The sequence below is a fragment of the Zonotrichia leucophrys genome, chromosome 18 (assembly GCF_028769735.1).
Source record: "Zonotrichia leucophrys gambelii isolate GWCS_2022_RI chromosome 18, RI_Zleu_2.0, whole genome shotgun sequence".
NCBI classification, from domain to species: Eukaryota; Metazoa; Chordata; class Aves; order Passeriformes; family Passerellidae; genus Zonotrichia; species Zonotrichia leucophrys.
In genome coordinates, this window is record NC_088187.1 from 11,575,737 (window position 1) to 11,601,789 (window position 26,053).

Sequence of the window (26,053 nt, forward strand, 5' to 3'; positions counted from 1 at the left end):
TCTCTGTGGCACAGCCAGGGCTGCAGGAACAGCTGGAGACCCCCAGTGCTCTGGGAATGGGGAAAGCCCTCAAGGGGCACAGGGGGTCCCACTGGAGACCTCCAGGCAGGGACAGAGCTGGGGTGTCCCAGCTGGGGATGGGGCTGAGCACATTCAGGACCAGAGAGGGGACAAGGACACAGCTTGGGGCTGCTCCCAGCAAACAGCAGCTTTATTCACAGTACTGCTCCCTCAGCCCCTGCACATCCTCCCCAAAACCACAGCCAGGGAACTCCCTGCAGTCTGTGCCCCAGTTACCAGTCCCCCAGAGGAACTGGTTGGCTGTCTCACAAGGCACTTGGGTCTTTTTCCCCTGATTTGATGATGGTGAGGTTTTCCCTATCCCTGGGAAAGGCCCCTCTCCCTCTGCCAGTCCTGTGCACGCCCCTCCATCAGCCAGAGGGAGAACAAGGCCGGGAGTGTGGGAAGAGCAGGGGCAGCTCAGGGTACAGGGGATGGGACGGATTTGGCCTCGGATTCCAGGGGAGCAGCCATGCCTCTCCCTGTGACCCACGCTGGTCAGGACCAGGAGATCACAAACTGCTCCCACATGGGCAGCGACACAGGGACCCATAGCACCTGAGGGGAGAGGGAAGGTGAGAGCAGCCAGGGGTGTCAGAGCCCAGAGGGGTCCTGCCCCTCGCAGAGCCACAGCCTGGCACAGTCCTGGCCCCGCAGATGCTGCAGGAAGGGCACCCATGGCCTGGGCTGTGCCATCGCTGGGACCAGACCCCACAGCTCCAGGTCCCCTCCTGGCCACCAGCCCTGCCCAGGCTGGCAGCCAGCACTCACCTGGGTGTCACTGCGGTAGGAGAAGTCCCTGACGATGGCACCGTTGGCCAGGACTTGCCGGGGAGGGCTGGTGACCCCCAGCACGGTGACAGCCTCCAGCAGGACCCCGTCCAGGTGGGCACTGGCCCGCAGCAGCTGGCTGAGCACGGCGTCCTGGGCACAGGGGGATGGCACCGTGTGCTGCCAGCCCTCAGCCATCCCTCGTGCACCCAGGGCACATGGAGATGGCACCCTGTGCTCTCAGACACCCCACCTGCACCCAGGGCTCCTCCACGTGCCCTTCCCCACCTGCCAGCCACAGAGCAGACCCAGGTGTGCCAGGGCCACAGGAGCCCTGCCCAGCCCCTGCCAGCAGCTCCCCGTGCTCACGTTGGAGGCCAGGAAGAGCAGCTCGGTGTAGTCGCCCCTCTCAAAGGTCTCCCAGCTGTCCCCATCGTCCCAGAACAGCTCTCCCCTGGCGAAGCCGTCCGGGGTCAGCGCCACCACCAGGGCCATGCCCTTCCCTCGGGACTGGGCAGTGCTGAAGGCAGGTTCCTGGGGCACGGGGCAGGCAGACACAGCTCAGGGCACTGCCACAGCCATGCCCCCCAGCTCCTGGGGCACAGGGCAGGGACAGCTCAGGGCATGGCTCAGGCACAGCTCAGGGCACTGCCACGGCCGTGCCCCCAGCCCTGCAGCCGCTGGCATTGTCCTGGCACTGCTGTGGGCACTGCCACCCTCACCACGGAGCAGAGGGGGCTCACCTGCAGGGGCAGGATGTGCCCTGCACGGATGTGGACGTTGATGGTGTCCAGGGGCGCTGGCAGGATGATCCACTGCCCTTTGCTGTGGATGGTGGAGTCCTGCACGGGGACAAAGAGAGGCAAGAGCAGGCACAAGGTGCCCCAGTGCCAGAGCCCTCAAACGGCCACCAGCAAAGGCAGGGGGGCACGAGACCCACACACAGCCCCCGGGGGCGGGTGGGATGCAGGAATGAGCACGGGATGCCACGGCAAAGCAGGAGCACCCACCCCTGTGAGGCTGTACCACGTCCCTGCTGGGAAGTAGCCGCTGACTTTGGTCTGTCCTGCCTCCAGCACGGGGGTGACGAGCAGCCCCCCGCCCCACAGGAGCTGGCGGTCCACGGCCCAGGTGTTGGGGTCTGTGGGGAACCTGGGGAAGGAGGGGAGGGAGGGCAGTGCCAGGACACCCTGCAGGCGCTCCCACTGAGCCCCACGGGGCTGGCACTCACTCGAGGAACAGGGGCCGTGCCACGGTCTCCCCGGCGCTGTGGGCCCGGTGGAACAGCGTGTAGAGGAAGGGCAGCAGCGAGTACCGGAGGCGCAGGGCGTTCCTCATGGCAGCCTGGGCCGGCGGGCTGAAGACAAAGGGCTCCTGCGGCTGCGGGGAGGGAATGGCCCCAGGGGATGCTCAGCCCAAGGGAAGGGAATGGCACAGGGGATGCTCAGCCCACGTGGGGAGGAACCAACGGAGGGCACATTTCAGGGATGCAGGATGGACTCTGCCAGCACTGGTGCACACTGCAGCTGAACCTTCCCACGCTGGCAGGGCAGCCCTGGCTGGGCCCAGAGCCCCCTGCCCGGTGGGTCAGGGCTGCCAGGGCTCACCCGGTTGCCGTGGTCGTTGTGGTTCCTCATGAAGGGGTAGAAGGCTCCCAGCTGGGTCCAGCGCACGCACAGCTCCTCGTTGGTGTCACCCAGGAAGCCGCAGATGTCAGCACCCACCAGAGGCACCCCAAAGAGGTTGAAGAGCAGCACCTCTGCAGAGGGCACAGAGGGCACCAGGGCTCTGCAGCACCCACGCATGGAGCCTGTGGAGATGCCCCTGGCTGTGGGTGAGCCCCAGTGCCCACAGGTATCCATACATACCTGGTATGGAGTAGTAGAGCTGCTGCCAGTTGCTGCCCACATCGCCTGTCCAGTGCCCGGCGTAGCGGCCGTGCCCGGCGAAGGTGGAGCGTGAGATGATGAAGGGCCGCTTGCCCCGCACCCTCAGCAGAGCACTGCCAGGGGGAGGGGTCTGCTCAGCACCCCCCAGCTGGGGAAGGGGCTCAGGGCTCCCACAGTGCCCTGTGTCCACACCAAGCCCTCACCCACCACCCACGCTGCCCACACTGGGTCTCTCCCAGCTCTGCACCCCAGCACGTGCAGGAGCCCTGGCAGGAGCCCCAGGCTCACCTGTGGGAGGCCACGGCCTCGCTCAGCCCGTACAGGCTGTGCAGGTTGTAGTGAGAGGACAGGTACTGCTGGCTGGAGGCACAGATGGTGCCGGCCTGCAGGCGGCCCCCGAACACGCCTGCGGGGCACAGGTGGAGCTCAGAGCATCCCCGGGCTCCTCCAGCTCCCCCGAGCCCTGGGCAGGGCTGGGACCCGCCCCTGTACCTGGCACGTAAGGGGGGTGCTCCAGGTTGTTGTTGGGGCAGCCATCCTGGGAGCCCTCCACGAAGTTGGACGGCTCGTTCATGTCCTGGGAGGGGAGGGAAGGGCAGGATGGCCCCGGTGCCAGCACAGTGCAGGGCAGGAGCCAGGGCCAGCAGCTGCACAGCGCCACTCACGAGCCACATGCCATCGAAGGGCACTTGATCGTGGAAGTCCTTCACCATGTCGTGCCACCACTCGTGAGTCTCTGGGTTGGTGAAGTCTGGGAACACCGTGGGGCCTGGCCAGACCTGCAGGAGAGAGAGCATTGGGCAGAGCCCCCACCTTCCCCCACGGCCCCCCAAAGGTTTCTCCCCCACTCTGGGGGTCCTGCAGCCACTCGAGCCCTGTCTGTGGGCACAGGGGCTGCTCCCCACACGCACCTTCCCGACCAGGGGCTGCCCCGTGGCGTTCCTGATGAACACCCCTCGCTTCAGGCCCTCATCGTAGGGCTTGTAGGTGCCAGGGGCCCCCGAGCTGCTGATCCCAGGTTCCTGCAAGGGCACAGAGCCAGGGCAGCAGCAGGGAACGGCCAGCCCTGCCCTCATCACCGCCCTGGGGCAGCTGAACCCGTGCCAGGCTGCCCGTGCCACTCACCACGATCATGATGTACCTCAGCCCGCGGCTGTGGAAGTCCCGCACCATCTCGGGGTAGTCCCTGAAGCTTGTCTTGTTGAAGGTGAAATCCCTCTTGGCATCTGTGTAGTCCAGGTCATTCCACTGCACATCCTGTGGATGGAGGCACCGTGGCTTGGGCAGGAGCAGGGACCCCTCATGCTGCTGTGGGACCCCCACCCCAGGGGCTCCCTCCAGCCCCCCAGAGCCCCCAGGACCTACCAGGGGGAAGCGAGCTGCTGTCATGTTGGCCACCACCTGCCGGGTGATGTCTGTGGAGGAGTAGCCCCAGCGGCACAGGTGGAAGCCCAGGCCCCAGTATGGGGGCATGAAGGGGAACCCTGGAGGGCAGAGGGTGGGTGCTGGCAGGGATGGCCCAGCCCTGTGCCCTCAGAGCCCTGCAGTGCCACCCCAGAGCCCTCTGAGCCCCCCAGAGCCCTGCAGTGCCACCCCAGAGCCCTGCTGGGCCCCCCAGAGCCCTGCAGTGCCACCCCAGAGCCCTGCTGGGCCCCATGGCTCACAGCACCCCGGCCGTGGCTCAGCCATACCAACCACATCCAGGTACTGCCGCACCACACTCTTGGGGTCAGGGCCCAGGAAGATGTAGAAGTCCAGGATCCCTCCTGTCGTGCGCCAGGTCAGGGCCGGGCTGGGCTGCAGGAGCACGTCTGGGGAGGCACAAGGGCCAGGGGAGGAAGCTGAGGGTAAGGACAGGTCACAAGGGCCAGGGGAGGAAGCTGAGGATGAGAACAGGGCCAGGCCCACGCCTGGAGCCCCACAGGACTCACCCATGGCGTTGCTGTTCAGCAGAAACACACCGTGGGCTGAACCATCGTCCTCCATCACCAGGTAGAAAGGGTGGGAGCCGTAGAGGTTGACGTGGGGCTGGAGCAGAGCACGGTGTGTGCCAGTGGGGCTCTGCTGGAGATCCCCACACCCACCCGACCACCCCGGCCTCGGGTCAGGAGCACTGACTGCAGGTGCCAACCCAGGGCCGTGATCCCAACTCTGTCACCTCAGCCGAGCCCTGCCCTGAGCCAGAGCCCTGCAAATGCTCCCAGGCAGCACAGAGCTCCAGGCGGACAAACCTGGGCTGGGGACAGGGGTGCCATGGGTTTGTGCAGTGTTATGGCTGAGCTGAACCAGCACACACACATCTCCCCAGCCCCAGGAGAGGCCGCAGGGCACCCCCAGGAGCTCAGATGAATCTGTGTCCCCTTCCCTCAGCCCCGCTCCGTACCGCAGGTGCCATGTCCCGATTCCAGAGGGTGACCCTGGTCCATGCTGTGTCAAGGAACAGCGGGGTCAGGTGCTCCCCCAGCCCCGAAATAAAGTGGGAGGGCAGGGAGGTGGAGATCTGCAGGAACTGGTCTGTGAAAATGAGGGGTGCGACCGTGGTGTTCAGCCTGCGGAGAGAGAGGGACACTCGGCCAACAGCCGGGAGGGAGGCACCGAGCTGGGGACACCGAGCTGGGGACACCGGTGCAGGGCAGGGACACAGGTGCTCACCACCACGGGAAATGAAAACAAGTTTTGGGTGAGCTCTGAGATTGCTGGTTCCCTGCCCAGCCATGGAACTGCAGAGGGAGTGAAAGTAAAGCCCCGACAGCCACCCCACCGGTGTCACCGGAGTGTCCCTGCAGCCATCCCGGCACTGCGGGGCTGGGCGGGCTCCCATCCCGAATCCCTCGGGGGGCACCGGGGGCACTCACAGGACTCTCCCACTGCGCTGCCGGCACACGACGAGGCCGAAGGGCTCCTGGCTGACCTGCAGCCCGTACAGCGTGGAGGAGGCTCGGCCGTGCACCCGCGGCGTGGCCAGCGGCACCTCATAGCGCGGCCGGGCGGCGTCCCGGAGCTGCGGGGAGAGCGCTCAGCGAGCGGGGAACGGGCACCGGGCAACACCGGGCCGCGTCCCGGAGCTGCGGGGAAAGCGGGGAACGGGCACCGGGTCCCGGAGCTGCGGGGAGAGCGCTCAGCGGGGAACGGGCACTGCCAGGGCCGGGCCGCACCGTGAAGCGCAGGCGGGCCGGGGTCTCCAGCGCCAGCTCCAGCCGCAGCTCGTCCACCGCTGCCGGCAGGAAGGAGGCGGCCTGGCGGCGCAGGCGGGCGGAGAAGCCGCTCTCGGTGGCCGTCAGGTTCTCGGCGCGGTAGCTGCGGTAGCCGAGGGGGAAGAAGCACCAGGGCGGGCCGAGCCCGGAGCGCGGCCCGGGCCCCGGGCTGTAGCAGCAGCCCCGCGCCTCGCAGTCCGCCCGCGACAGGAACCGCTCGGGGCCGCAGTCGAAGCGGCTGCTCGGGGACACCTCGCAGGCGGCAGCGCCGGGGCCCCGAGCCGAGACCGAGACCGGGACCGGGAGCAGCAGCGCCAGCAGCGCGGCCGCCAGCCCCGGGCCCGGCGCCATGGCCCGGCCTGCGCTCCCGGCAGCGGGGACGCACCGGCACCGACACCGACACTGGCACCGGCCCCGCCGCTTCCGCCCCCACGCCGGGAAATCGGGATCCACCGGGGCGGGGCGGGGAGGCGGAGCTGCTCGGGGCAGGGAAAGTGAAACGTAGACAGAAACATACCGAACGCATTACAATGGTACGGCTGAAATAAACATTGTACTCGGCAAAGTAAATATTGTACCCCGCACCTGCTTATCTATCTATTTATTTGTCTATTTACAAAGTCTGGAGACTGTGGAAGAATATAAAAGATACTATATGTATTTTCGTGTATTTTCAGGCTTCCTGCGACGCGAGCTTGGCTCTCAAGCAGTGACTGAGCCACTGCAGAGCCCTTTGGTGCTGGGGCTGCTCCTCCTGGATCTGCTGCACGATGGTGCTTATGGTCTGCAGCCGATCCTCCACTTTCTCCTGCTGGTTCATGCAGGACTCTTCAGTGTGGCACAGGGCCTTGTACTTCCCTTGCCTCAGAGCCTGCAGCTGCTTCTGGCGTGCCTGGTGGGCCACAATCTCCAACAGGTTCTGAGAAAAGCAAAAGAGAAGGGGCTGTGACAGCAGGAAAAGCATGGGAGGGACTCGTGTCAGGTGCTGTGACCATCACGTTGCACAAGGGAAGGACAGTGCTGTGAATTCCCCACCATAACAGCCAAACAGCACCCCCAGCCCGGGTGTTGGAGGGGTATAGCCATCACAGAGTTTCATAAATCAGAGAAATTCCCACATACATAAGGCAACCCTCGCCAGGACAGGGTTTCACCAAGCTGGCTCTTGGTGAGCCCCCAAAACGTGCTCAGTAATTGTGTGGCTCTAACACATTCCATCCCGCCCAGCTGAGGACAGAGAGGAAGGAGGGGAAGCACAGGCTCTGTTGGCTCACGTGCTGTAGGGCAGTGCATGTGCTCACCCATCGTTTCTCGTAGTGAAGATATTCCCTGTCCAAGATAAGGCTCTCAGTCTCATCCTGGAGCTGGCACACTTCCTGCTGCTTTTCTGAAAAGTTGTCTTTGAGGGACTCTTGGATGGTCTCCAGCTCCTGCATGGTTTGGTTGCATTCATAAATGTTCTAGTAAATGGAAGAGAAGGGAATGGCAGATTTCAGTTCTCTAGTTCAGCTGCACTCCTGACCATCCTCCCAGAACTGGGGTTTGGGGGATTTTCAATGAATGATTTTCCCTGTGCTGGCACAGGGTCACTGCTGTGCTCACTGCTGCTCTCCACAAGGCCAAGCCCAGCTGTGTGAGCTCCTGCAGCCCCACTTTCCTTGCTCACCTCCTGGATTTCCCTGATCTTCTTCTTCAGGTCCTCTTTCCTGCTTTGGACGTCGCTCTTGGTGCTGTGCTTCAGCTTGTTCTGAGCCTCTGCCCGGTCTGTGATTGTCTCTCTCTGGGAAACACACGCCTCCATGGCCCGAATCAGCATCTCCTGCTGCTTCTGCAGCTGCCCATAGCGCACCTGCCGATGGCCAGGACACAACCCAGCCTCAGAATGCCCAATGTTTGCCAACAGCACCCAGGGAAGCTGTCTGGGGGACACATCCCAGCAGCACAAACCAGATATATGGGACACGAGTGCCTGCAGGCCAGATTTGGTCCGAGTCCAAACCTGGTTTGCTGTGTGTGGATCTGGAAGGCAGAGGCCTGGATTACCAACCTGTCTACACCAATACTCAAAATGTTAGTCTGAACCTCATTAGCAAGAGCAGAAGCAGAAAAGCAGAAACATCCTGAGAATGAAGGGGACGAGCTTCTCTGCGAGGAGAGGGAACACTTCCCTAAACCAGTGATTAAAGTGATGCAATATTTAGCAATCAACACTGCACATAAATCAGGGTCACATAACCAGGTGGCAGACATACTGCAATTTAAATAGATTTCTTGGGAGTATCCAGATCCTGCTGAGGCTGGCATGGGGAATGCAGGACGTGTGGGCTGGATGTGCTGCAGGGGTTTAGAGTCCCACCCCAGGCCCTGAAGATGCCACTTCTCCAGCCTGTTTCTCATCTCCTGCCTCCTGTTTCAGCCACTCCAAGGCTAAGCACACTGGGTGGCTTCCCCTCCTCAGCCCCCCTTCCCAGAGCCTCACTTGCATCCTCCGAATCTCTGTTTTCATGTCATGGATCTCGCCGTGTTCTGTCAGAGCATCTGTGGTATCCTTCATCTCTTTTGCCAGCTGGAACTTCTTCTCCCACAGCAGGATCTGATGCCTTCAGAGAAGAAAGGGGAAGGAAGGAGAAAGCTGACCCCCAGTGACCTGCCCAGTGCAGCACACTCATTGCCAGTGGCTGGCAGAGTCCCCATATGGATCTTGGCAATGTCCAGCTCACACAGGCTGGAACTGTTAAAGACAGCATTCTCCCAGCTCCTGTTGGCTCCAGAGACTGCTGAAACACCTTTCAAACACCCATCCCCTTCTCCAGGAAGGCCAGAAGCAGATTTGCTGGTGCCAGGTCTGGTGACTGCAGGAGAATGGGAATGTGGACACAGTCCCACAGGACTGTGGCACTCTGGTACCTACTCTGCTTCCACCAGGCTGTTCAGGAGCCTTTCCTTCTCCTCAGTCAGTTTACTGTGCCTCTCCTGCATCTCCATAGATTCTTTTTCTGCTGCCTAGATTTGGGAAGAACAAAACAATGCAGAGTTGTCAGGCTGAGAAGGTTTTCCAGGATCACTGTTTGTCTCTGATCTGCAGGGGAGGCTGAGACCTGGGACTGAGGTGCCTCAGTACCTTAAGAGACTGCACAAACTCGTTCTCTGTGACAATTCTGCCATTTTGCAGGTTCTCAACGCTGCTGTTGTTCTTGTTGATCAACGTGTTCAACTTAATCAAGTCATTTGACATGTTCTTCATGTGCCGTTCCACGTCCTTCTGCTCTTTCATTTCCTGCTGAATTTCATCTATGGGTGAACAGAGAAAGGTCTTAGAATTCCCCTGAGCACTGGGTTGAACAGATGGCTATCAGAGCTGGCAACACCTCAGGCAGAGACACCCCTGCCCCACAAAATGACCCCAGCCAAAATGATGTTCCAGAAGCTGAAAAACCAAAAACAGGTTTTGAAGGAGACTCCTGTGGGAAAAAGTTGTGTCTGGCCAAGGAAAGTGCAGTCATTGCTGGGGACATTTACCTACCCACTCCTTGCAAACCTTATTTAAAAAGTGTAACAGGTGACATTGTCACTTAGGGTCCGACTGTCAGGACAGTAGGATCAGTCCTTGTAGGAATAACCAGGTGCAATCAGCAGCAGTGCCTGGGCTGTGCTGTTGCTGCTCACACACAGCCAGGGGCACACTTTGGGGCAGGCCCAGCTTTCCCCACCTGTAACCCTCCCCTCCCTGTTCCCCCTCCACAGATGGACATTTCAAGGCAGAGTTGAACTTTAAGGAAACACCAACTGTCCAGGCGCAGCTTCCTCTGCTGCATGATGATGCTCTGCTTCTGCAGCGTGTCCAGGGAGGTGATCTGTTCCTCCTTCTCCTGTGTCAGCTTCATCAGCTCCTTCTGCTCACTCAGCCAGTACTTCTGCAACGTCACCGCCTCGGAGTTGCAGTCTTCTATCTCCTGGTTCAGCCTGTTGATCTCAATCTCCAGTGGGCCCAGTTCTTGCCCCTGTAGAGAGCAAAGTTTGGGCTAAATCAGGCAGAAGCTGCCTGAGTTGTTCACAGCATCTGGACATTCCAAAGTCTGCAGAGGATGTGCCACAGGACTCATTTCCCCATGGGTATCCATCAGGTCTTACCCCAATAGAGCCAACCCTCAAACGACTGAAATCTCACTGCCTGCCCCATTCTCCCCTCCTCAGTGTTTGCAGACTTTTCCAACAAGATCCTATTTACTCATTGATGCCATTTGACATTTTCATCAGGTGCAGGCAGGTCCCTGAAGGATCCATGCCAGGCACACCCTCATTTCACAATTCCCTTCACTGCATTATGAACTGATAAACAGAAACACCTACATTAACCAATACAGCTTTTAAATCACAGTGCTGGTGCCTGAATGTTTGAACTACCCAACACTTAACACAGTTACATCGATCAGGAGCATCTGTGGCCACCACAAAGAATAAAATCAAAATTGGGACTGAAACACCAAAGTACCTACCCCTTGCTGAGAAAGAAGCATCTCCAGCTTCTTGTTGTACAGGCAGAGGATCCCTCCCTTCTTCTCAGCCAGGATCTTGGACTTGGCAATCTCATTTTCCTGGCAGGTGATCTGTTCGTTCACATTTTTTATTTCCTTGTCCACCTCACAGAGTGTTTTCTGGTGAACTGTCAGCCTGCAGCTGGTATTGGTTGCATTCAGAATAATCTGGGCCACATCGTTCTCAACCTTGTAAAAATGCAGCTCCTGGGAAAATCAAAGAGAAAACACATCAGTGTCCCCAGCAGCCCCGCGTTGGGTTGCAATGCCACTTGTCCAGCTCAGGAGAAATTGAGATTCTACTCCCTGCTCTGTACTACAAGCCACAAGCTGCTCACCCTCTGTGTATCTTTGCTTCTCCATTAATTGCCAGGTAATACAATATCTACCTCTCCCATACAGCTGTTGGAAAGCATTAAGGAGCCCAAACATTCCCAAAACCTTTAAGAGACCTCACTCATCCCTTCTGCAATGTCTCGCCAGCTGTCTCCAGTTACCTGCCACCTGTACCAGGACATCACAGCACTGTCCCTTCTGCAGCACAGCTGGCACACACACACCTGACAACCAGCACAGCCCTCACAGGGGTGAGAAGGGCTGGGCTCAGCTTTCTCATCCTTCTGAGTAATCCAGTTACACACTCCCAGAGAGAGCAACTTATCATGGAATAAAGATTGGGCTGTGGGACCGACTGAACAGCTGGACTGTTCTTTGGATCTTCCTCAGAACTGAGAGCTGCCTGCATCCCATTCCATGATGAATCATAGAAATAAAAGTTAGTTAAAATGAGATTACAGAAGTACCACAGGCCCACTGTTTTTCTTTAGTACATAAGAAATGCTAGTGCTTTATACTAAATACTCATCATTGGCCCATTTTTTAAGCAAAGGACAGTGTGGTTTGTGTCAGGCCGTTTTGGCCAAGCTCTCTCACACACCCCAGAACCCTGCAGTAAGATCACGGGGAGAACCAGACTGGAGAGGCAAACTCAGCAGAGCTTCAATGCAGAGCTGAAACCAGAGCAAAGGCACTGACAAACCCTGCTGGGGACCCAGGGGTCCTGCCCTGCCCTCCCAAGGGGAGGATGCCATACCAGGTCGCTCTTTCTGTTCCGCAGCTTTTCAGCCAGCTGGGAGAAGTGCTTTGCAACTTTGCTGGATATCCTCTGGTCCTGGAGCTTGGCCATGATTTCACTCTCTAGCTGCTCGCTGGCATAAGTTCCCTTCTGTATTCCCTTCCTGATGGACAGCAGCTCATTCAGGTGAGCAGCCTGGTCCTGAAAGGTGGGAAGGAGACACAGGATCACTACACCTGTCTGAGGATGGGCATTCAAAAGGGATTTGTGTTCCATGGCCTGTCCTCACCATCCTGGTCCTGCTGAGGGCCTCCTCTGTCTCGTGGAGAACCCGAGTGTAGGCGCCAGTCTGGACCTGCAGGGCCTCCTGCTCCTGCAGGCACTGGGCAATCAGCTGCCTTGTCACACTGGCATCGTTCTGGGAGCGGTTCAGCAGCCTGACCAGGCTCTCGTTCTTCTCCTCCTCTTTCCTGATGGACTTCCCACAGCCATGGATGTCCCCCTCTAGGGACTTGAGGTCACGTCTGTAGTTGCTGGAGGGGCAAAGAGGATGGAAAGGGATTGGTGCTGAACAGCCACCCACAAATTCCTCTTTTCAAGCACGTTATTGCAGCAACAATTGCCCAGGAAGGAGGATGTTTGTAAGGGCTCAGCTGCTGTGACAGTGCAGAGTCAGCAGGAGATGGATGGAGACATCAAGATTTAAAAGTAAATGTGTGTAGGGAAATTGATTCCTTCTTTCAGTGCTGTCCCAGCCCCCATTCCAACCAGGATGTCACCATATAAAAGCAGATTGTTTGTTCTCCGAGAATCAGTCAAGCTTTAAGGCTCATGAGCAAATAAACACGTCCTTTGCAACACAGGGAGGTTTTCCTGAATGTTCCAAAGTCCTCACAAAACCCTGATAATGAGAGATAAACCCTTCCTGACATCCAGGTCGTTGGAGTAAGAAATGTTGCAAAGGTGAGAGAACTTTTTCAAAGGAATAAAACACGATCATAAAAACTCTAAGCACCTTCAAGAACTCCCCACATTCTGAGGGAGAGATGTGGTTAGGATAAACAAAACAGCAACAAAGAAAGTGCTTCTCATCCTTTAAATTTATTATGTATTTCAGAGCAGGGAATTTGTTCTGCCTGACACATCCTGCCCACACAGGGCTGAACCCACAGGAGACTAAATCTCACTGGAATCCCTTCTGGAATCCCTTCTAGAATCCCTCCTGCCCAAATCTGAGCTGTCCTCAGGGCCTGGTTTCAGACCATACCTCAGCAGCTCCTGAGTGACAACATAGGCCTCATCCCTCTGCTTCATTCCAGCCAAGCTGCTGTTCCAGTGCTCCATCAGCTTCTTTTTCTCCATGTTAATAGCCTGGACCTCCAGCCCAGCCTGGGAACAGAGACATGGCAGACAGGATGAATCTACACTGTGTTTAAAAAAAGATAAAAATTGTGTTACAATATAATTTTTTTTCTTTTCCTGTTCATAATGTGCTGAGCAGGATCAGCTTCACCTCCGTGGCTGGTTCATTGCTGAGCAGCCCACAGAGCACAGTTCTGCATGAAAAACTGCTGAGAAGGGCAGGAGGAAGTGATTTACAGGCACTTCTTAAGGACAAAGGAAAAGAAAAAAAACTCCTCATTCTTCCAAACGGGAACAAACTGTGAAACTCTGTCCCACATTGTGCACAGCACGTGAGCACGGGCCAAAGGGGTCAGCCCTGCCAGGGAAATATTAACCCCAAGGGACAAGGGCCCTCCTACCTCAGTGATTGCCTGCCGGGTCACTTTTGTGTCCTCTGCCTGGGCCACAAGCTGAGCTTCAAACAGAGCAATTTGTTCCTGCAGCTGGTGGACTCTCCTTGTCAGCTGGTCCAGGAAAATGTCCTACAGAGCCAAACAGTCCAGGGTGAGTCACAGAACCTCAAACCAACTGTGTCCTACTAGAGTAATATCAGCTAAAAAAGGAATTAATAACAATATCAGCTAAAAAAGGAATTTAAACTGGCAGCTGGGTTACATTGGAGTCCTACTGAAACGCTCCCATTCATGCACAAAGGGCTCAGGACTGCAGCAGGGATGACTTGCAGGAGAATGAAACCTCTGCTGACTGTTTATTACTCAGTAGATTATAGGTCAGCTCTGAAGCCACAGTCCCTCCTGTCAACCCTGAGTTCACCTGTCCAGCTACTGGGAATGTCAATAATGTATATTTGAAAATGCTTTGTTAAAACCCTCCTAACCCCACTGTATTTCAACAGTTTGCATGGAATTCTGCAGAGCAGTACCCGTGGATTGTGTCCTGGAAGGCAGCAGAGGGAGCTCCAGCACCGACTGGCTCTGCTCATTCCCAAAGTTCACTTTCCATTGTGAAATTCTGTGATTCAGAATCATTCTCAAGACCTGCACCCATGATATTTCTCCATTAAATACCCTCCTTCCCCCACACCCCTTCTCCTCAAGTGAAGAGTGCTTTACTGTCCTGAGGCTTGCAAACCCTCTGGGCAGAGTTGCCATCCTGGGGCAGGCAGGGCTTCTCCTCCTTTTCAGAAAAGCCTCTGGATTTATTTTTTTTTCAGTTATTTGAGAAAAACATCCCCACTCATTTTCCATGATTCAGTCATTCCAGCCTTCCTCCTGATAAGGTAGTACATCCCCCAGGAATGACTGCTGGCACCTGCATTCATTTATTTCAAAGACAGCTTTTCTTGGTACCTGTTTTTTCTTCTCCACCTCAGCCCGGATCCTGTCTGCCTCAGCCCTCCTTGCTGACTGTTTCATCAGTAAGAGCCTGTGATGCATCTCCTGGTCCAAGCTCTGCACGTAGAGGAGCTCCAAGGCCAGGTTCTCAATCTGGGTCTGCATTGTAGAAACTGGGGGGACAAGGGACAAAATAGTTATAGAGGAGTTTGTTTGTAGGGACAGAGAAGTTTGTTTGTAGGGACAGACAAGTTTGTTTGTAGGGTACACCTTAAACACAGATAAAAGAGAAAGAAATACAGAAGCACCTGAAGCAAAACCTCTCACACATCAGGGAACCAGCCCCTCCCCAGGACACACATTTACATCACCTCTGGAGTACAGCTCCACAACCAAAGATCCTGACAAGCAATTCCTGCACTCCCAGCTCACAGAACTCCAGGAGAATCCATGAAACTTTTCAATGAGCACATTATTCCTGATTATTAATTCTGCTGCATTGTCCAATCCAGCGCTCGCCTAAATTCCAATTACTTTCTGCACACAGCCCTAGAATTGGGAAACACTGCCAGGAGTGCCCGGGTCACCTTTCTTGCGCTCCCCCTCGGTGCTGTGACACATTTCCTTGTGAGCAGCCCTGAGGGCCTGCAGCTCCTCCTCCAGCTGCTGCCGTGCCTCCGCCGCCTGCCACCAGCGCTCGTGGCTCTTCTCCAGCTCCTCCTCCAGCTGCCCCAGCTGCTGCTGGGCCCCATAGAGGATCACCCCCAGCTCCTCCCGCTGCTCCTTGCTGCTCTTCATGGCTGTTCTCTGCAGGCACAAGAGATGGAGGGCTGTGTCCCAGCAGTTTGAGCAGGAGGGGCTGTGGGGAGGTGAAGGAGGGGCTGGGTACCATTCCATGCAGGTCCAGGTTCACTTGTTCTATCTGCTTGGTGAGGTAGTTCTTCAGGGCAGCCTGGAATCTTGTCATCAGAGGCTGTAAAGGACAGTAGTGAAGCTTGTTAATATTAATACTTGTGTAAATAGATTATGAAGGAGGCTCACTGCTACATCCCCCACCCAATAAAACAACTTATTTCTGCCACAGACATTTGTGTGCTTATTTCAGCTACTTTAGCTATTTTAGCTGCACTCACTGCAAGTGAGAGATGTTACAGCGTGGGTTTGTGCCGATGCCAAAAAGTGGGAATGTTTGAAAATCAGAACCATGCCAGAAGAGCTACATCTGAGAACCCATCCTTGCTGCAAGGAGGGCTCTTCTTCTTCTCTTTCAGGGACACTGCAGGGACCAGATTTACCCACTACACTGCTCACTTCTGAGCCTGCAGCTCTGGGTCAGCACTGAGTGGCACAGGCAGCAGTTAATACTCTGGCCAAACTGATTTTCACACATTTCACACACAGTGCAGCTGAACAGCCACTGCTTACAGCTCACCTCCCAGGTCTCAGAGAAACACAAACCCCAGCCCTGCAAAGAACAGCAAGATTTGAAGACTCCTCACATGTTCTGGGTCCAGGACGAGCAGCTCTGTTTCTCCTTTTTTCAGCCTCGGTTTTCTCCTCTCAGGCTCCTCGGCTGCCCTCTCCCTTCTTTGGCTGCCATGGCCACCGGGGAGCTCCGAGCTCGGCGCTGCATGGTGAGAGCTGGCTCCTGCTCCGCAGAGAAGGGAAGAGGCAAAGCACAGGGTCAGGTTTCACAGCACTGTGCCTCTCCTGGGTTACAGTGACCACAAAGGGACACGGCAGCGCTGTGCCACAGCCACTGGGGTACCTGGCTCGGCTGCAGGTGCTCCCGAGGGAGGGGGAGAGGCTCCTCCACCTGGGCCTGGCTGCTCCATGTCGTCCTGGGCAGGGGGACAAAGGTTGGTCACATTCTGCATTGTCTGGGGAAGGCTCAGGGGATTTTTCATGAAACATAAACCACCTTTTCCATCTAACTCTATTTACCCCTGCACATCTGCTCGTTTTTGTAATGGGACATGAACAATGCAAAAGGATCAGCACAAGGGCCTGGCTCTACAGCCAGCACTCCCAAAATGTAATTACAGTGTCCCACTGGTGCAGAGCCCAGGAACAGCCCTGCAGCCAGAGCTCTCCTCCTGCAGGGGCAGTGACTCTGTTTGCTCCTCCAGAGGAACACACTCTCCTGGTCATTGCCATTCTCCCCAGGCCTGGCACACAGCACAGGTGAAAAGCAGCACATGGCCATCTGCGTTTCATTCTAATGCTGTGGTATTTTTTGCCACAGGGTGCAGGAGTTTAATTTAGAAGTTTAATCTCATTTACAAAAATAGTCATCCATCAAGCCCTGAGATCGTAAAGATCCTGACAAAACCTCTCCACACCACTTACAGTTCCACGTGCTTCGAGTTCACAGCTATCAAAAAAAATCCCTTACAGATTTATTAAAGAAATTCTTCCAGCCAGCACATGTAGCCTGATTATTCTTGTTCTTCTTCCTCTCTTTCTTTGTAAAGGACTGGGCATGGGGGAAGTACCGGGACGTGCCGGACGGTACCGGGCCGGTGGAGGAAGGAACGGCAGTGCCGGGCTGCAGTGGAACCGGACCGGGCAGTACCGGGCAGTGCCGGGCTGCAGCGGAACCGGACCGGGCAGTACCGGGCAGTACCGGGCTGCAGCGGAACCGGACCGGGCAGTACCGGGCAGTGCCGGGCTGCAGTGGAACCGGACCGGGCAGTACCGGTCCGGGGTGGAGGGGACGAGACGGGGACTGGGGGAGCAGTGGGGCGGAGGGGCGGTGCCGGGGCGGAATAGGATGGGATGGATAGCACGGTGCGGGCCGGCGGAGGAGCCCCGGGCGGGCAGTCCCGGGCAATCCCAGCCCAGCCCGGCTCGGCCCGGCCCGGCCCGGTCCCGACTCACCCGCGGCGGCTCCGCCATGTTGCCGTTGCCAGGTAACGCATCAACACCCGCTCACGTGACCGCACGGGCCGCACCACCGCGGCCGCGGGGGGGGCGGGGGGCTCGGGCCGCACCATCCCGGCGCGCGGGGGGGCTCGGGCCACGCTCCGTCCCCCGCCGGCCCCGGTTCCGCCCGCGGGCCCCGGTACCGGCACCGGGCGGGTCCCCCGTGCCCTCCTCGGGCCGAGCAGCGCCGGGCCGGCCGGACGGGTGGGGCCGCCGGGCGGGCACAGCCCCGCGGGCCGGACGGAGCGGGCGGGCGGCGGCAGCGGCTCCGCGCAGGGCCGGGAGCGGCGGCGGCGGCGGCTCCGAGCCCGCCCCGGGCTGGGCAGCGCCGGGAGCTCCGCCGGGCTCGTCTGTGCCGGTACGGCGGGGCCGGGCCGGGCCGGGCTGGGGGCGGCGGGGTTGGGGGGCCGGGGAATCCTGTAGCGCTGCCCCGGGACCCCCGGGCCCGGCACCGGGATCCTGCCGGTACCGGGCAGCTCCGTGCTAGATCCCGCTCTTTGTCCGCGGAGGGCGGCGGGAGCTCCGGGACAACGGGAGCTTGCTTGGGGTTAGGATGCCACCGGGGGTCGGGATCCTATCCGGGGGTCGGGATGCTGTCCGGGGATCGAGACGCCGTCCGGGGGTCGGGATGTTATCCGGGGATCGGGATGCTGCTTGGAGGTCGGGATGCCGTCCGGGGGTTGGGATGCTGTTCAGGGGTCGGGATCCTATCCGGGGGTCGGGATGCTGTCCCGGGTCGGAATCCTCTCCGGGGCTCAGGATCCTGTCCAGGGGTCGGGATGCTGTTCAGGGGTCGGGATGCTGTCCGGGGGTCAGGGTTGCTATCCGGGGGTCGGGATGCCGCCGGGGGCGCTGGTGGAAATGGAAATAGTTCTTAAACTTTCTCTTCTGTTCTTTCGGTGCGGCTCCGTGCAGTTTGGGGTGTTTCGATGTTTTCCTTCCTTTTGGGGACCTGGTCTTCTCCCAGGTGAGCCCAACACCTGCCTGAGCCCTGTTAGCCGCGGGAAGGTGGATGGAGGGTCGCGGGCAGTGGTTTGAGGAGCAGGCAGGGGCTGTGTGGTGCTGCCCTGCTCTCTGTGCTGCTGTACAATAACTCGGGTCTCAGACTCGCCTTGCAGAGGTGCTTTGTTCTCAGCCGCTGCTCGGAATAGGAAGAAAAGGGAAAGTTCTGAGTGTCCGAGTGGCAGGGCTGGTGCTGGTCTGGTGTCTGTCACACTGAGAGCAGAGCAGGCAGCTCACCCACCGAGCTGGGATTGGGATCCACACTCCCTCCGGGGGTTTGAGCTGCTGCTTTCTGAGCATCGAGTCCTGAGGGTGTTACCGGGACACAGCAACAGGATGTGGGAAATAAAAAGCCATAAAAGCCTTTCCTGTGCCCGAGCAGTGCAGACAAGTGACACGAAAGGCTGGTGAATCAGGGACAGAGGGACATGTGGCACACACAGTGCCTCAGTGACAGTGTGCTGTTGGTCAGTGTGGTGCTGGGGATGGGTGAGTTTTGTTTGCCCTTTGTTTGCTTTCTGTTTGCTTTCTGATGCCTGGGCAGGTGTGGCTGGGAGCAGCCAGCCCTGACACAGCATTGCCTTTCCCTTTTCATCCCCGGAGTCACTGCCCTGCAGGATTCAGGCTGCTGCCCCGTTTTTACTGCTCAGCTGAGATGTGAGTGAAGCCAGTCCCCCTGTAGCGACTGCATTTGGAATTGTGGAGATTTTGGCTGTTCCCTTCCCTCTGCTCTCACTCTGTGAGCTGCTGCAGCTCCAGCAGGGCAGCAGTGAAACACTGCTCGGTGACCTACATAACTCTCCCCATGAGATGGGATGACTTCAGAGTGGCTCCCCATGGTAAATGCTTTGCCTTGATTTGGCTGGATCCTCTTCACTGGCTCCAGCGCAGGGAGGAGTTTGGGAAGCTTTTCTCCTTTTATTCCCAATGTTTGTAACACAAAGGGAAGGTGGTACAAGGGCTCTATGTGCCTGCAGAGCAGCAGAGGTGAAGTGAGTGACCAGCTGAGGGTGGCACAGCAAATCCACCCGGGGCTGGAGGAGCTGGGTCCTGACTTTAGGCTCAATTCTCCAGGCTCCATTCTCCAGGCTCCATTCTCCAGGCTCTGTGCTTGAGACTTCCAAAGCTGGCACTTGCTGTTCCCAAGAGGGGAAAGAGGCAGGGGTTGAGGAGCACTGTGCCAAGGCAGACAGGATCCTGGGGATGGCTCTGGGCAGGGAAGGGCATCCTGGGGAGCAGCAGCGGTGCCAGGCTGGATGCTGCTGGCTGGAGCTGGACGGGCTCAGGGGAAGAGGCTCCAGGGTGATTGCAGGAATTGGCTCCCCAGCATTTCTCACTCAGCAAGCTGAGGAGTGCTGGCACCGGCTGGGAGAGCAGCCAGGGCTGTGTGAACAGGCACAGGAGCTGCAGAGAAGATTTTTAGTGGCAAGGCTTGATGTGTGGGAGAAGAAAATGTGTGTGTGCTTAATAAATATTGGCACTCAGCAAGAGCTTATCAGCTAACGCAGTGCTTCAGCTTTGGAGAGCTGAGCTGGCTCTGCCACACTGAGAAGAATCCCCTCAGATCAGCAGATAAATATGAAATTAATATGAAAAATGGGGTTTTTGAATGGTGCTGATTTGCTGCTGCCTGAGGTGTGGGATGGTTCCTGCTGCTTTCCCAGAGGCAGCAGCAGTTCCTGCCTCTCCCCACGACCCAGGCCCCACGGATTGTGTGTGCAGATGTTGTCCCACGTGGAGAAGGGCTGAGAATGCAGCAAACCCTGCAGATTGGTCTCTGGGATGTGCTGCTTTGTGCTGTATGAACTCCTGTGTTTTAGGAAGGGAAGCACTTTCCCAAACTGAGTTTCAGGCACTTTTGGGTCTGTACCAGTAGATTAGATGACCTTCAGAGGTCCAGCCCACCATCTGGTCCCCACTGGGACTGACTGGGTATTTATTTCTGTGGCCTTTGAAACCCCAGCGTTGTAAATGGCCCCTTGGGGTTCCCTGTTCTGGTGCACCATTGTCCCAGCTACTAGAATGACAACACTGGGTATTCCTTGCCACAGTTCAGCTGCCCTACAGCTTCTCCTGTCCTTCATCAACAGCTCTTCCTTTCTGTGGCAGTGACAGTTCCCATGTGTGAGGACTTTTAATACATTTCCCTCACTTTTATCTTCCCTTGGCAATCTCTCTCCCTGGCCCAGATAACTCTTGTCACCCTCCCTGAAACTGTCCTGTGACTTGCATCTGTTTTTCATTAATCCCTCAGCCAAAGCTACAGAGACTTCCCTTGCCTGTGAGAACAGTGCAAGGATTGAGTTTCCTGGTGATATTTATATATCCCAGAGTGTCTGGCTACTGTCTGCAGCACTGCAGTGGTCTCTGATTTCTGGTGTGCAGCTCTTCTGCAAGGCAAGTCCAGCAGATTCAATTTCTGAGCTGGCAGGACACTATTCCAAACCTTTTGTGGTTTTTTTGGTTTCCCCTTCCCAGCCATGTGTGTACCTGCAGCACCTTCCACCTGCACATGCAGGCAGTGCTGAGCAACAGGTGTTCTGCAGGATCAGAGCAGGACTTCCCTTTAAATTCCTCTGGCTTTGCAGGGAGCAGCTTTTGATCTTTACCTGTCTCTTTGTTCTCTCTGTGCCTGCTGAGGGCTCGTTAAGTTGGCAGGGACGTGCTGACCCTCGCCAGCCTCCCTGGGAGCACCCAGAGAGCTGCAGCAGGACATCACACGCCCTCTTGTTCCTCAGGTGCCTCCCCAGCCCTGTCCCTGTGTGTCCTGAGGAGCACTCCCTGGCCAGCAGCCAGCTGTGCCTCCTTCCTCCTGTGCATCCCCTGGTTTCTGGGGCTCTGAGGAAGTGCTGACGGGGATGAAGGTCTGTGCTGCTGCAGCCATGCTGTGCTGACAGGTGACCCTGCCCAGGTGGCTCCACAGCCCTGCCCCTGCCTCCCCTGGCCCTGTTTGGGAACAGCATGTTGTAACTCACTGTGGGGAAGGAGAAGTTGCACCAGAATTTACTGTCTGTTCTTGCAGGGTGCAATGAAGGGAAAGGTGATTTTTGCTCCTTAAATGTGGTTGAGGCAGATGACTTTCTGCCAGGTGTAACCCCGAGCCTGAAACTGTGGGTTTTGGCAATGTGGACAAGAATGAGCTGAGGGCTTGGCTGGGGTTTGGTTTTGGGGCTGGGACATGAGGATACTTGTGTCTGGTGCTAGAGGGAGACAGCAGTGTGCAGGACTGGCACAGGGATTCTCTCATCCTGAGCACTTGCTGGTGCAGAGCTGGGCTGAGGCTGCTCCATGAAATCCCAGCAAAGGCTGAAAGGCAGGAGCTGCCTCTGCTGTGATTTGAGCTGACAGATGTGGCCATTGCAGTTAAACCAATAGTTTGTCTTTAATGAAGGCTCTGTCAACAGCTTGGCAGCCTCATTTGCAGTCTCCTGCATGTCCCAATCTGTCAGAGGCAGGACAGCTATTTCCCTTCCCTGCAGCCCTCCCTCTGCCCTTTGGGAGATGCCCCTCTGCCATTTCTGCCTTCTGCCCTCCTGGGCTGGCTGCGTTTGCCATCAAAACCAGATTAAGGAAATCAGAGCTGTTCAATATCAGACAGTGCTTGCTTAGGCCCTTAAGTATTTCCTCAAAAAGGTGCCCCAGGGCAGGGCTTTATTTTGTGCTCGATTTTCCTCTCTCATGCCCTGCATCCCAGCGTGGGGCTGGTCCCCAGGAGCACCCCAGGCTGAGCTCCCCAGGCCTGGGAGCGTGGCTGTGCCTGGCTCTGCTGGGTCACACCGGCCTGGGCACAGCCAGCTGGGCCATGTAAACCCAGAGGAACAAAAGTGGGAGTTTCCTCTTCTCCTGTGGCTTTGGCAGAACAGAAACTGCCCGGGTTCTGGTGCTTCCCAGCTGGGGATGGCTGCAGAGAGCCTGCAGCTGCTTTGTGTGAGACTCTCCTGCTCTTCCAACACGTCCTGGTCCATCTGCTGAATGCTTTATAGCTTGGGTGACCCCTCTGGGTCCTCTGCAGAGCTGCTCATCATCTGCCCCAGCAGGCAGCACATCTCACCTGAGCACAGAGATTATTTGGGGTGAGCTGGGGATTGTGCTCCACAGTTCTGTGTAACTCTGGATGGGTGAAATGTTTGCCCTGAGTTGGTGTGCCACCCTCTGGGGATTGTGCTCCAGTTCTGTGTAACTCTGGATGGGTGAAATGTTTGCTCTGAGTTGGTGTGCCACGCTCTGTGTCCAGGCTCTGCCCCCCTGGTGAACACAGGGCTTTTGAGCCTCATCTCTGGCAAGGCTCAAAAGAACCCAAACCAAACCCAAAAACAACCTCACAGAAAAAAATCCCAGCCCCGAAAACCTCAAGCACACAGAAATGGCAAGCAAGGGATGGACTGGGTTTGATTGATGTTGTTTTTGGAGATGCTGTGGCTGGAGCAGCTGCCCCATGCTCAGTGCTGTGGGCTCAGCCATTTCTGTGCTGAAGGAGCCTCTGGGATCAGCTGTGGCTGTGTGACATCCCCAGGTCAGTGACACATCAGGCACATCCACGGGCTGAGCTGTTCCCTCAGTGGGATTTCAGTGAGCAGCATTGCTGTTCTCCTCCTCCCACAGTAACTGTGAACATGTGGCTTTTGCTGCCTTCATGGCAGAGACAAATGTCCTGGGATCCTGTCCCTGAGCACCTCTGGGGCATGAAGGTGATGTCACAGACCCTCAGCATCGCTGGGCTCTTGCCCGAGGTGTGCATTGATGGCAGACTCGTCCTCAGCCAGTGGGTGGCACGTGCTGAGCTGTCGTTATTTTGGTTCTCACCCTGTTTTTTGCTCCTTCCTGGCAGATCCTCTGAATCTGGCTCCTGGCTAGAGCTGACAGATGATGGAAACATTTCCCTGGCGATGTCTCTGGGGCGACTCCTCCGTCGAGCCTCCTCGAGAGCGTCCGACCTCCTGACGCTGACTGCCGGCGGCTCCTGCTCCCTGCTCGATGGGGACATCATCTACTCCAAGAACAATGTGTGTGTGCACCCCCCCGAGCTGCTGCAGGGCATCGGGGAGCACCACCCAGGTGATGGCAAAACCCTGCCCTTTCTCTCTTTTTCTCTGCACCCTGGGCTCTAAGAAATGAACAGGTGCCAGTGAGGGACAGGGCAAGGCAGTTTTGCGGAAGGCTCAGGAAAGCCATCCACAAGCTGATCCATCAGCTCTTTTAGTAGGAAGATTAGTGATATTGCTCCTTTCTCCTCTGGTCCAGCGTGGATTTACTGGTTTAGTAAGTCCTTTTGAGCAGTCAGAAGTTGTCATGTGAGGACAGTAACTTCTGTTGCTGGTTCACATCCCTGAATTGTTCAGGAAATCCGAGTATCCTCTTGTAGCTGTCATTGCTGGTGAAGGGAAAATCCAAAAAGCCTGATTGTGGCTGCATGCACTGGAGTAAATGAGGATAAATCCCGCTCTGTCCTTTTATTCTCATCTGTTCCTGTGCTCTTTCATGTTCTCATCAAAGACCTGTGGCTCTTGGCTTAGCTTCACAAAATGAATTATTCTCTGAGCACTGGCCCTTGCTTTCCTTTTGGTGTGGGTGTCTTCTTTTTCCATTGGCTTCCCATAAATACTGTAGCCCTTCAGCTACACTGAGGTAAATATTCTTGAGAAATCAATGTTCTGCTGGCACTTGAAATTGTTTAACTAAGAAACAGTAAAACTTTTTCATGTGGGAACATATTTTATTATTTACTCTTGATTAGTAAATCTGTCCAGGAAGTCCAAGTATTTGCATGTCATTTCTGTGTTCAGTTAGGCCAGAGGGAATTCAGGCTGTTCAAAAGCTACATGCAGACTTGAAATTATTGGCAAATACTGAATAATGCTGAGCACTCCACAATTCCTCTGACAGAGTTCTGTCCTGGTAAATTAAAGGGTTTGTTTTGCCATGTGGAGTGGCAGTGAAGCAGCAGGAATGACGGAATGGTTTGGGTTAGGCGGGATCTCCTGAAAAGGGAGGATCCTGAGGAGCCTTCATGCCATGGGCACCTTTCACCAAACCAGGCTGCTCAGAGCCTCACCCAGCCTGGCCTTGAACATTTCCAGGGATGGAGAGAGATGGGGAAGGGGAAACTTCAGGGCAATGCGGTTCCCTTACAACGACTCCATATGCCAACCGCCGCTCCTGTGCTCTCTCTCAGGCTACCTGTGCTTGTACATGGAGAAGGACGAGCTGCTGGGCGCCACGCTGATGCTGGCCTGGGTGCCCAACTCGCGCATCCAGCGGCAGGACGAGGAGGCGCTGCGCTACGTCACCCCCGAGGGCTCCCCGGTGCGCAAGGCGCCCCGCAAGCGCGGCCGCCACGGCCCGGGCCTGGCCACCGCGTCCCCCCCGCAGCACCGGGGGGCGCCCAGCCCCGGCGGGGACTCGGAGGGGCTGCCGGTGTCCCAGCCCCCCAGGGACGGGGTGCCCTCCTCGGAGGGGGAGAAGCTGGCACAGAGCGCCCGGCCGGCCCCGCAGCCGCCCCGCAGCGACTCGGGCACCCCGTCCACCGTCAGCTCCCAGGAGGAGCCCTGCAGGTCCGAGGGCACGGAGGAGGGCCTGGACTGCAGGGAGGACGAGGGCTCCCTGGAGCTGTCTGCTGACGATGTGAGCAGGGACAGCACTTTTGACTCTGATTCTGATGCCTTCTCTTCCCCCTTCTGCCTCTCTCCCATCAGTGAAGCCCTGGGGAAAAGCAGCAGCTCCGTGTTCATGGACAGTGAGAGCAGGTGAGTGCATCCTTCCTCTGGCTGCTGGGAGGTGCTGAAGGGGGTTGAGAAACTTCGCAGTGGCATTGAGCTCAATGCCCTGTCTTGCTTCAGACTCCTATGGAGTTTACAGGAAACTGTCAGCCAGTTCTGCTTCTGCTTAGTGAACCCTGGCCCCAAACATCAGGGCTGTGTACGTCCTTTCAGGTGAACTGTCTTGAACCCTGGAAGCAGCCCTGCTAAATTAAACGGGTCCTTTGTTGGCCTAATTGGCTCTGCTGAGGATCTGAGCTTGTTGCTTCTCGTGCAGAGCCACATCAAAGGGCCCTGCTGACTTCCTGAGCCGTGGGCACCCCTCCAGGCCCTGTGTTGACACGAAACCTGCGTGTGCGAGCTTGTTTTGCTGCAGTTCAGAACGTGGTCCCACTTCAGACAGATAAACATTCATTCTTGCATGTCTAACCTGGGTATTTCAGTCAGTGCTTCCCAGTGTCACCTGCAGTAAACTCCACAGGGGGGTGAGGGCACCTTGGCAAGGGAATAAGGAGCAGGAAGGCACCCATATAACTCCCTGTTTCCATACCCGGTGGTTCTGACTCTCTGGGCCCTGCCCTGTTGCTGTGTTACTCGTTCCCATCTCAGAGAGGATGGATGTGCTGCATTCCTGAAGCACCATGGGGATGATTTTTAGGCTACAACTCAACTTTGAAACTACACCTGAAATGAGGAGAAACGAGTTCTCCTTTGTGCATGTCAGCAATGCACAGCCTGCACTGACAGTTGAGGAGGTTCTGCCTCTATTTTGTGGGCTGATCTCAAGCCCAGAGAATGCCAGTAAGAACGAGGCTTGTGAGGAAGTATTCTAATGCATTCAATTCTCTCTGGATATGTTAAAACCCTTCTGTGAGGTGATGTCAGACTTTGTGTCAGCTTTGCATTCAGGATGTACCCAGGGTTTGCTGGGCTTGAGCTGTGCAGCACCTGTGCAGTGGGGTGAGCGGTGGCTGTCCCATCCCATCCCATCCCATCCCATCCCATCCCAGTAATAAAGTCCAGCCTTTGCCAGATCAGTGGGTGAGAGAAACCCCAATGAGCAGGAGTGAGATGTGCACAGCCTGGCATCATCTCCTGTCCTCGTGGAGGGATTGTGAAGCACAGGAATGTGGTGTTACCCGCTGTAG

At 56.9% G+C, this 26,053-nt stretch overlaps 3 protein-coding genes across 7 annotated transcripts in view; 1 reads left to right on the forward strand and 2 right to left on the reverse strand.

Annotated features, from left to right (window-relative positions):
* Positions 1–183: 183 nt before the first annotated feature.
* On the reverse strand, positions 184–6,319 carry GAA (alpha glucosidase). Its single transcript, XM_064728921.1, has 19 exons — positions 5,876–6,319; positions 5,576–5,721; positions 5,104–5,269; positions 4,652–4,748; positions 4,412–4,531; positions 4,086–4,204; positions 3,846–3,977; positions 3,632–3,742; positions 3,386–3,499; positions 3,213–3,297; positions 3,009–3,126; positions 2,700–2,833; positions 2,439–2,590; positions 2,063–2,211; positions 1,842–1,983; positions 1,575–1,673; positions 1,201–1,365; positions 832–984; positions 184–618 (listed from the first exon to the last, which is right to left on the reverse strand). Exons 1-19 carry the CDS (start codon positions 6,263–6,265, stop codon positions 559–561), a joined length of 2,652 nt encoding a protein of 883 aa, XP_064584991.1. The 5' UTR covers positions 6,266–6,319; the 3' UTR covers positions 184–558.
* Positions 6,320–6,426: 107 nt separating this feature from the next.
* CCDC40 (coiled-coil domain 40 molecular ruler complex subunit) lies at positions 6,427–17,147 on the reverse strand. 2 transcript variants are annotated; one of them, XM_064728918.1, is made up of 18 exons: positions 17,104–17,147; positions 15,992–16,064; positions 15,723–15,871; positions 15,113–15,196; positions 14,811–15,030; positions 14,239–14,396; positions 13,288–13,410; positions 12,792–12,913; positions 11,814–12,057; positions 11,543–11,725; positions 10,411–10,656; positions 9,702–9,915; positions 9,036–9,205; positions 8,826–8,917; positions 8,394–8,514; positions 7,581–7,763; positions 7,216–7,374; positions 6,427–6,833 (listed from the first exon to the last, which is right to left on the reverse strand). In XM_064728918.1, exons 1-18 carry the CDS (start codon positions 17,119–17,121, stop codon positions 6,588–6,590), a joined length of 2,805 nt encoding a protein of 934 aa, XP_064584988.1. In that variant the 5' UTR covers positions 17,122–17,147; the 3' UTR covers positions 6,427–6,587. The 2 variants fall into 2 exon arrangements, with proteins under 2 accessions (XP_064584988.1, XP_064584989.1); XM_064728919.1 differs by lacking the exon at positions 17,104–17,147 and adding an exon at positions 16,573–16,795.
* A 110-nt stretch (positions 17,148–17,257) lies between these two features.
* The window catches only part of TBC1D16 (TBC1 domain family member 16), a 30,949-nt gene continuing 22,153 nt past the window's right edge, over positions 17,258–26,053 (forward strand). For 2 of the 4 annotated variants that reach the window (XM_064728922.1, XM_064728923.1), the window contains exons 1-4: positions 17,258–17,506; positions 18,064–18,115; positions 22,979–23,205; positions 24,323–24,893. In XM_064728922.1, the coding sequence (XP_064584992.1) occupies positions 18,078–18,115; positions 22,979–23,205; positions 24,323–24,893 (836 nt within the window). In that variant the 5' untranslated portion in view covers positions 17,258–17,506; positions 18,064–18,077. The remainder of the gene's footprint in view (positions 17,507–18,063; positions 18,116–22,978; positions 23,206–24,322; positions 24,894–26,053) is intronic. The other 2 variants (XM_064728925.1, XM_064728924.1) reach the window with 2 other exon arrangements.

What these genes read in the sequence shown, in the direction of transcription:
- GAA (XM_064728921.1), bottom strand. Translation starts at nt 6,265, where the DNA reads ATGGCGCCGGGCCCGGGGCTGGCGGCCGCGCTGCTGGCGCTGCTGCTC. An exon ending in CAGCGCAGTGGGAGAGTCCT is followed by an intron (nt 5,270 to 5,575) that starts GTGAGTGCCCCC and finishes CTCTCTCCGCAG; the next exon opens with GCTGAACACCACGGTCGCAC. An exon ending in ATCGGGACATGGCACCTGCG is followed by an intron (nt 4,749 to 5,103) that starts GTACGGAGCGGG and finishes GCTCTGCTCCAG; the next exon opens with CCCCACGTCAACCTCTACGG.
- CCDC40 (XM_064728918.1), bottom strand. An exon ending in CCCGGCAGGCAATCACTGAG is followed by an intron (nt 12,914 to 13,287) that starts GTAGGAGGGCCC and finishes CTCTGTTCCCAG; the next exon opens with GCTGGGCTGGAGGTCCAGGC. An exon ending in GGAACAGAAAGAGCGACCTG is followed by an intron (nt 10,657 to 11,542) that starts GTATGGCATCCT and finishes TGATTTTCCCAG; the next exon opens with GAGCTGCATTTTTACAAGGT.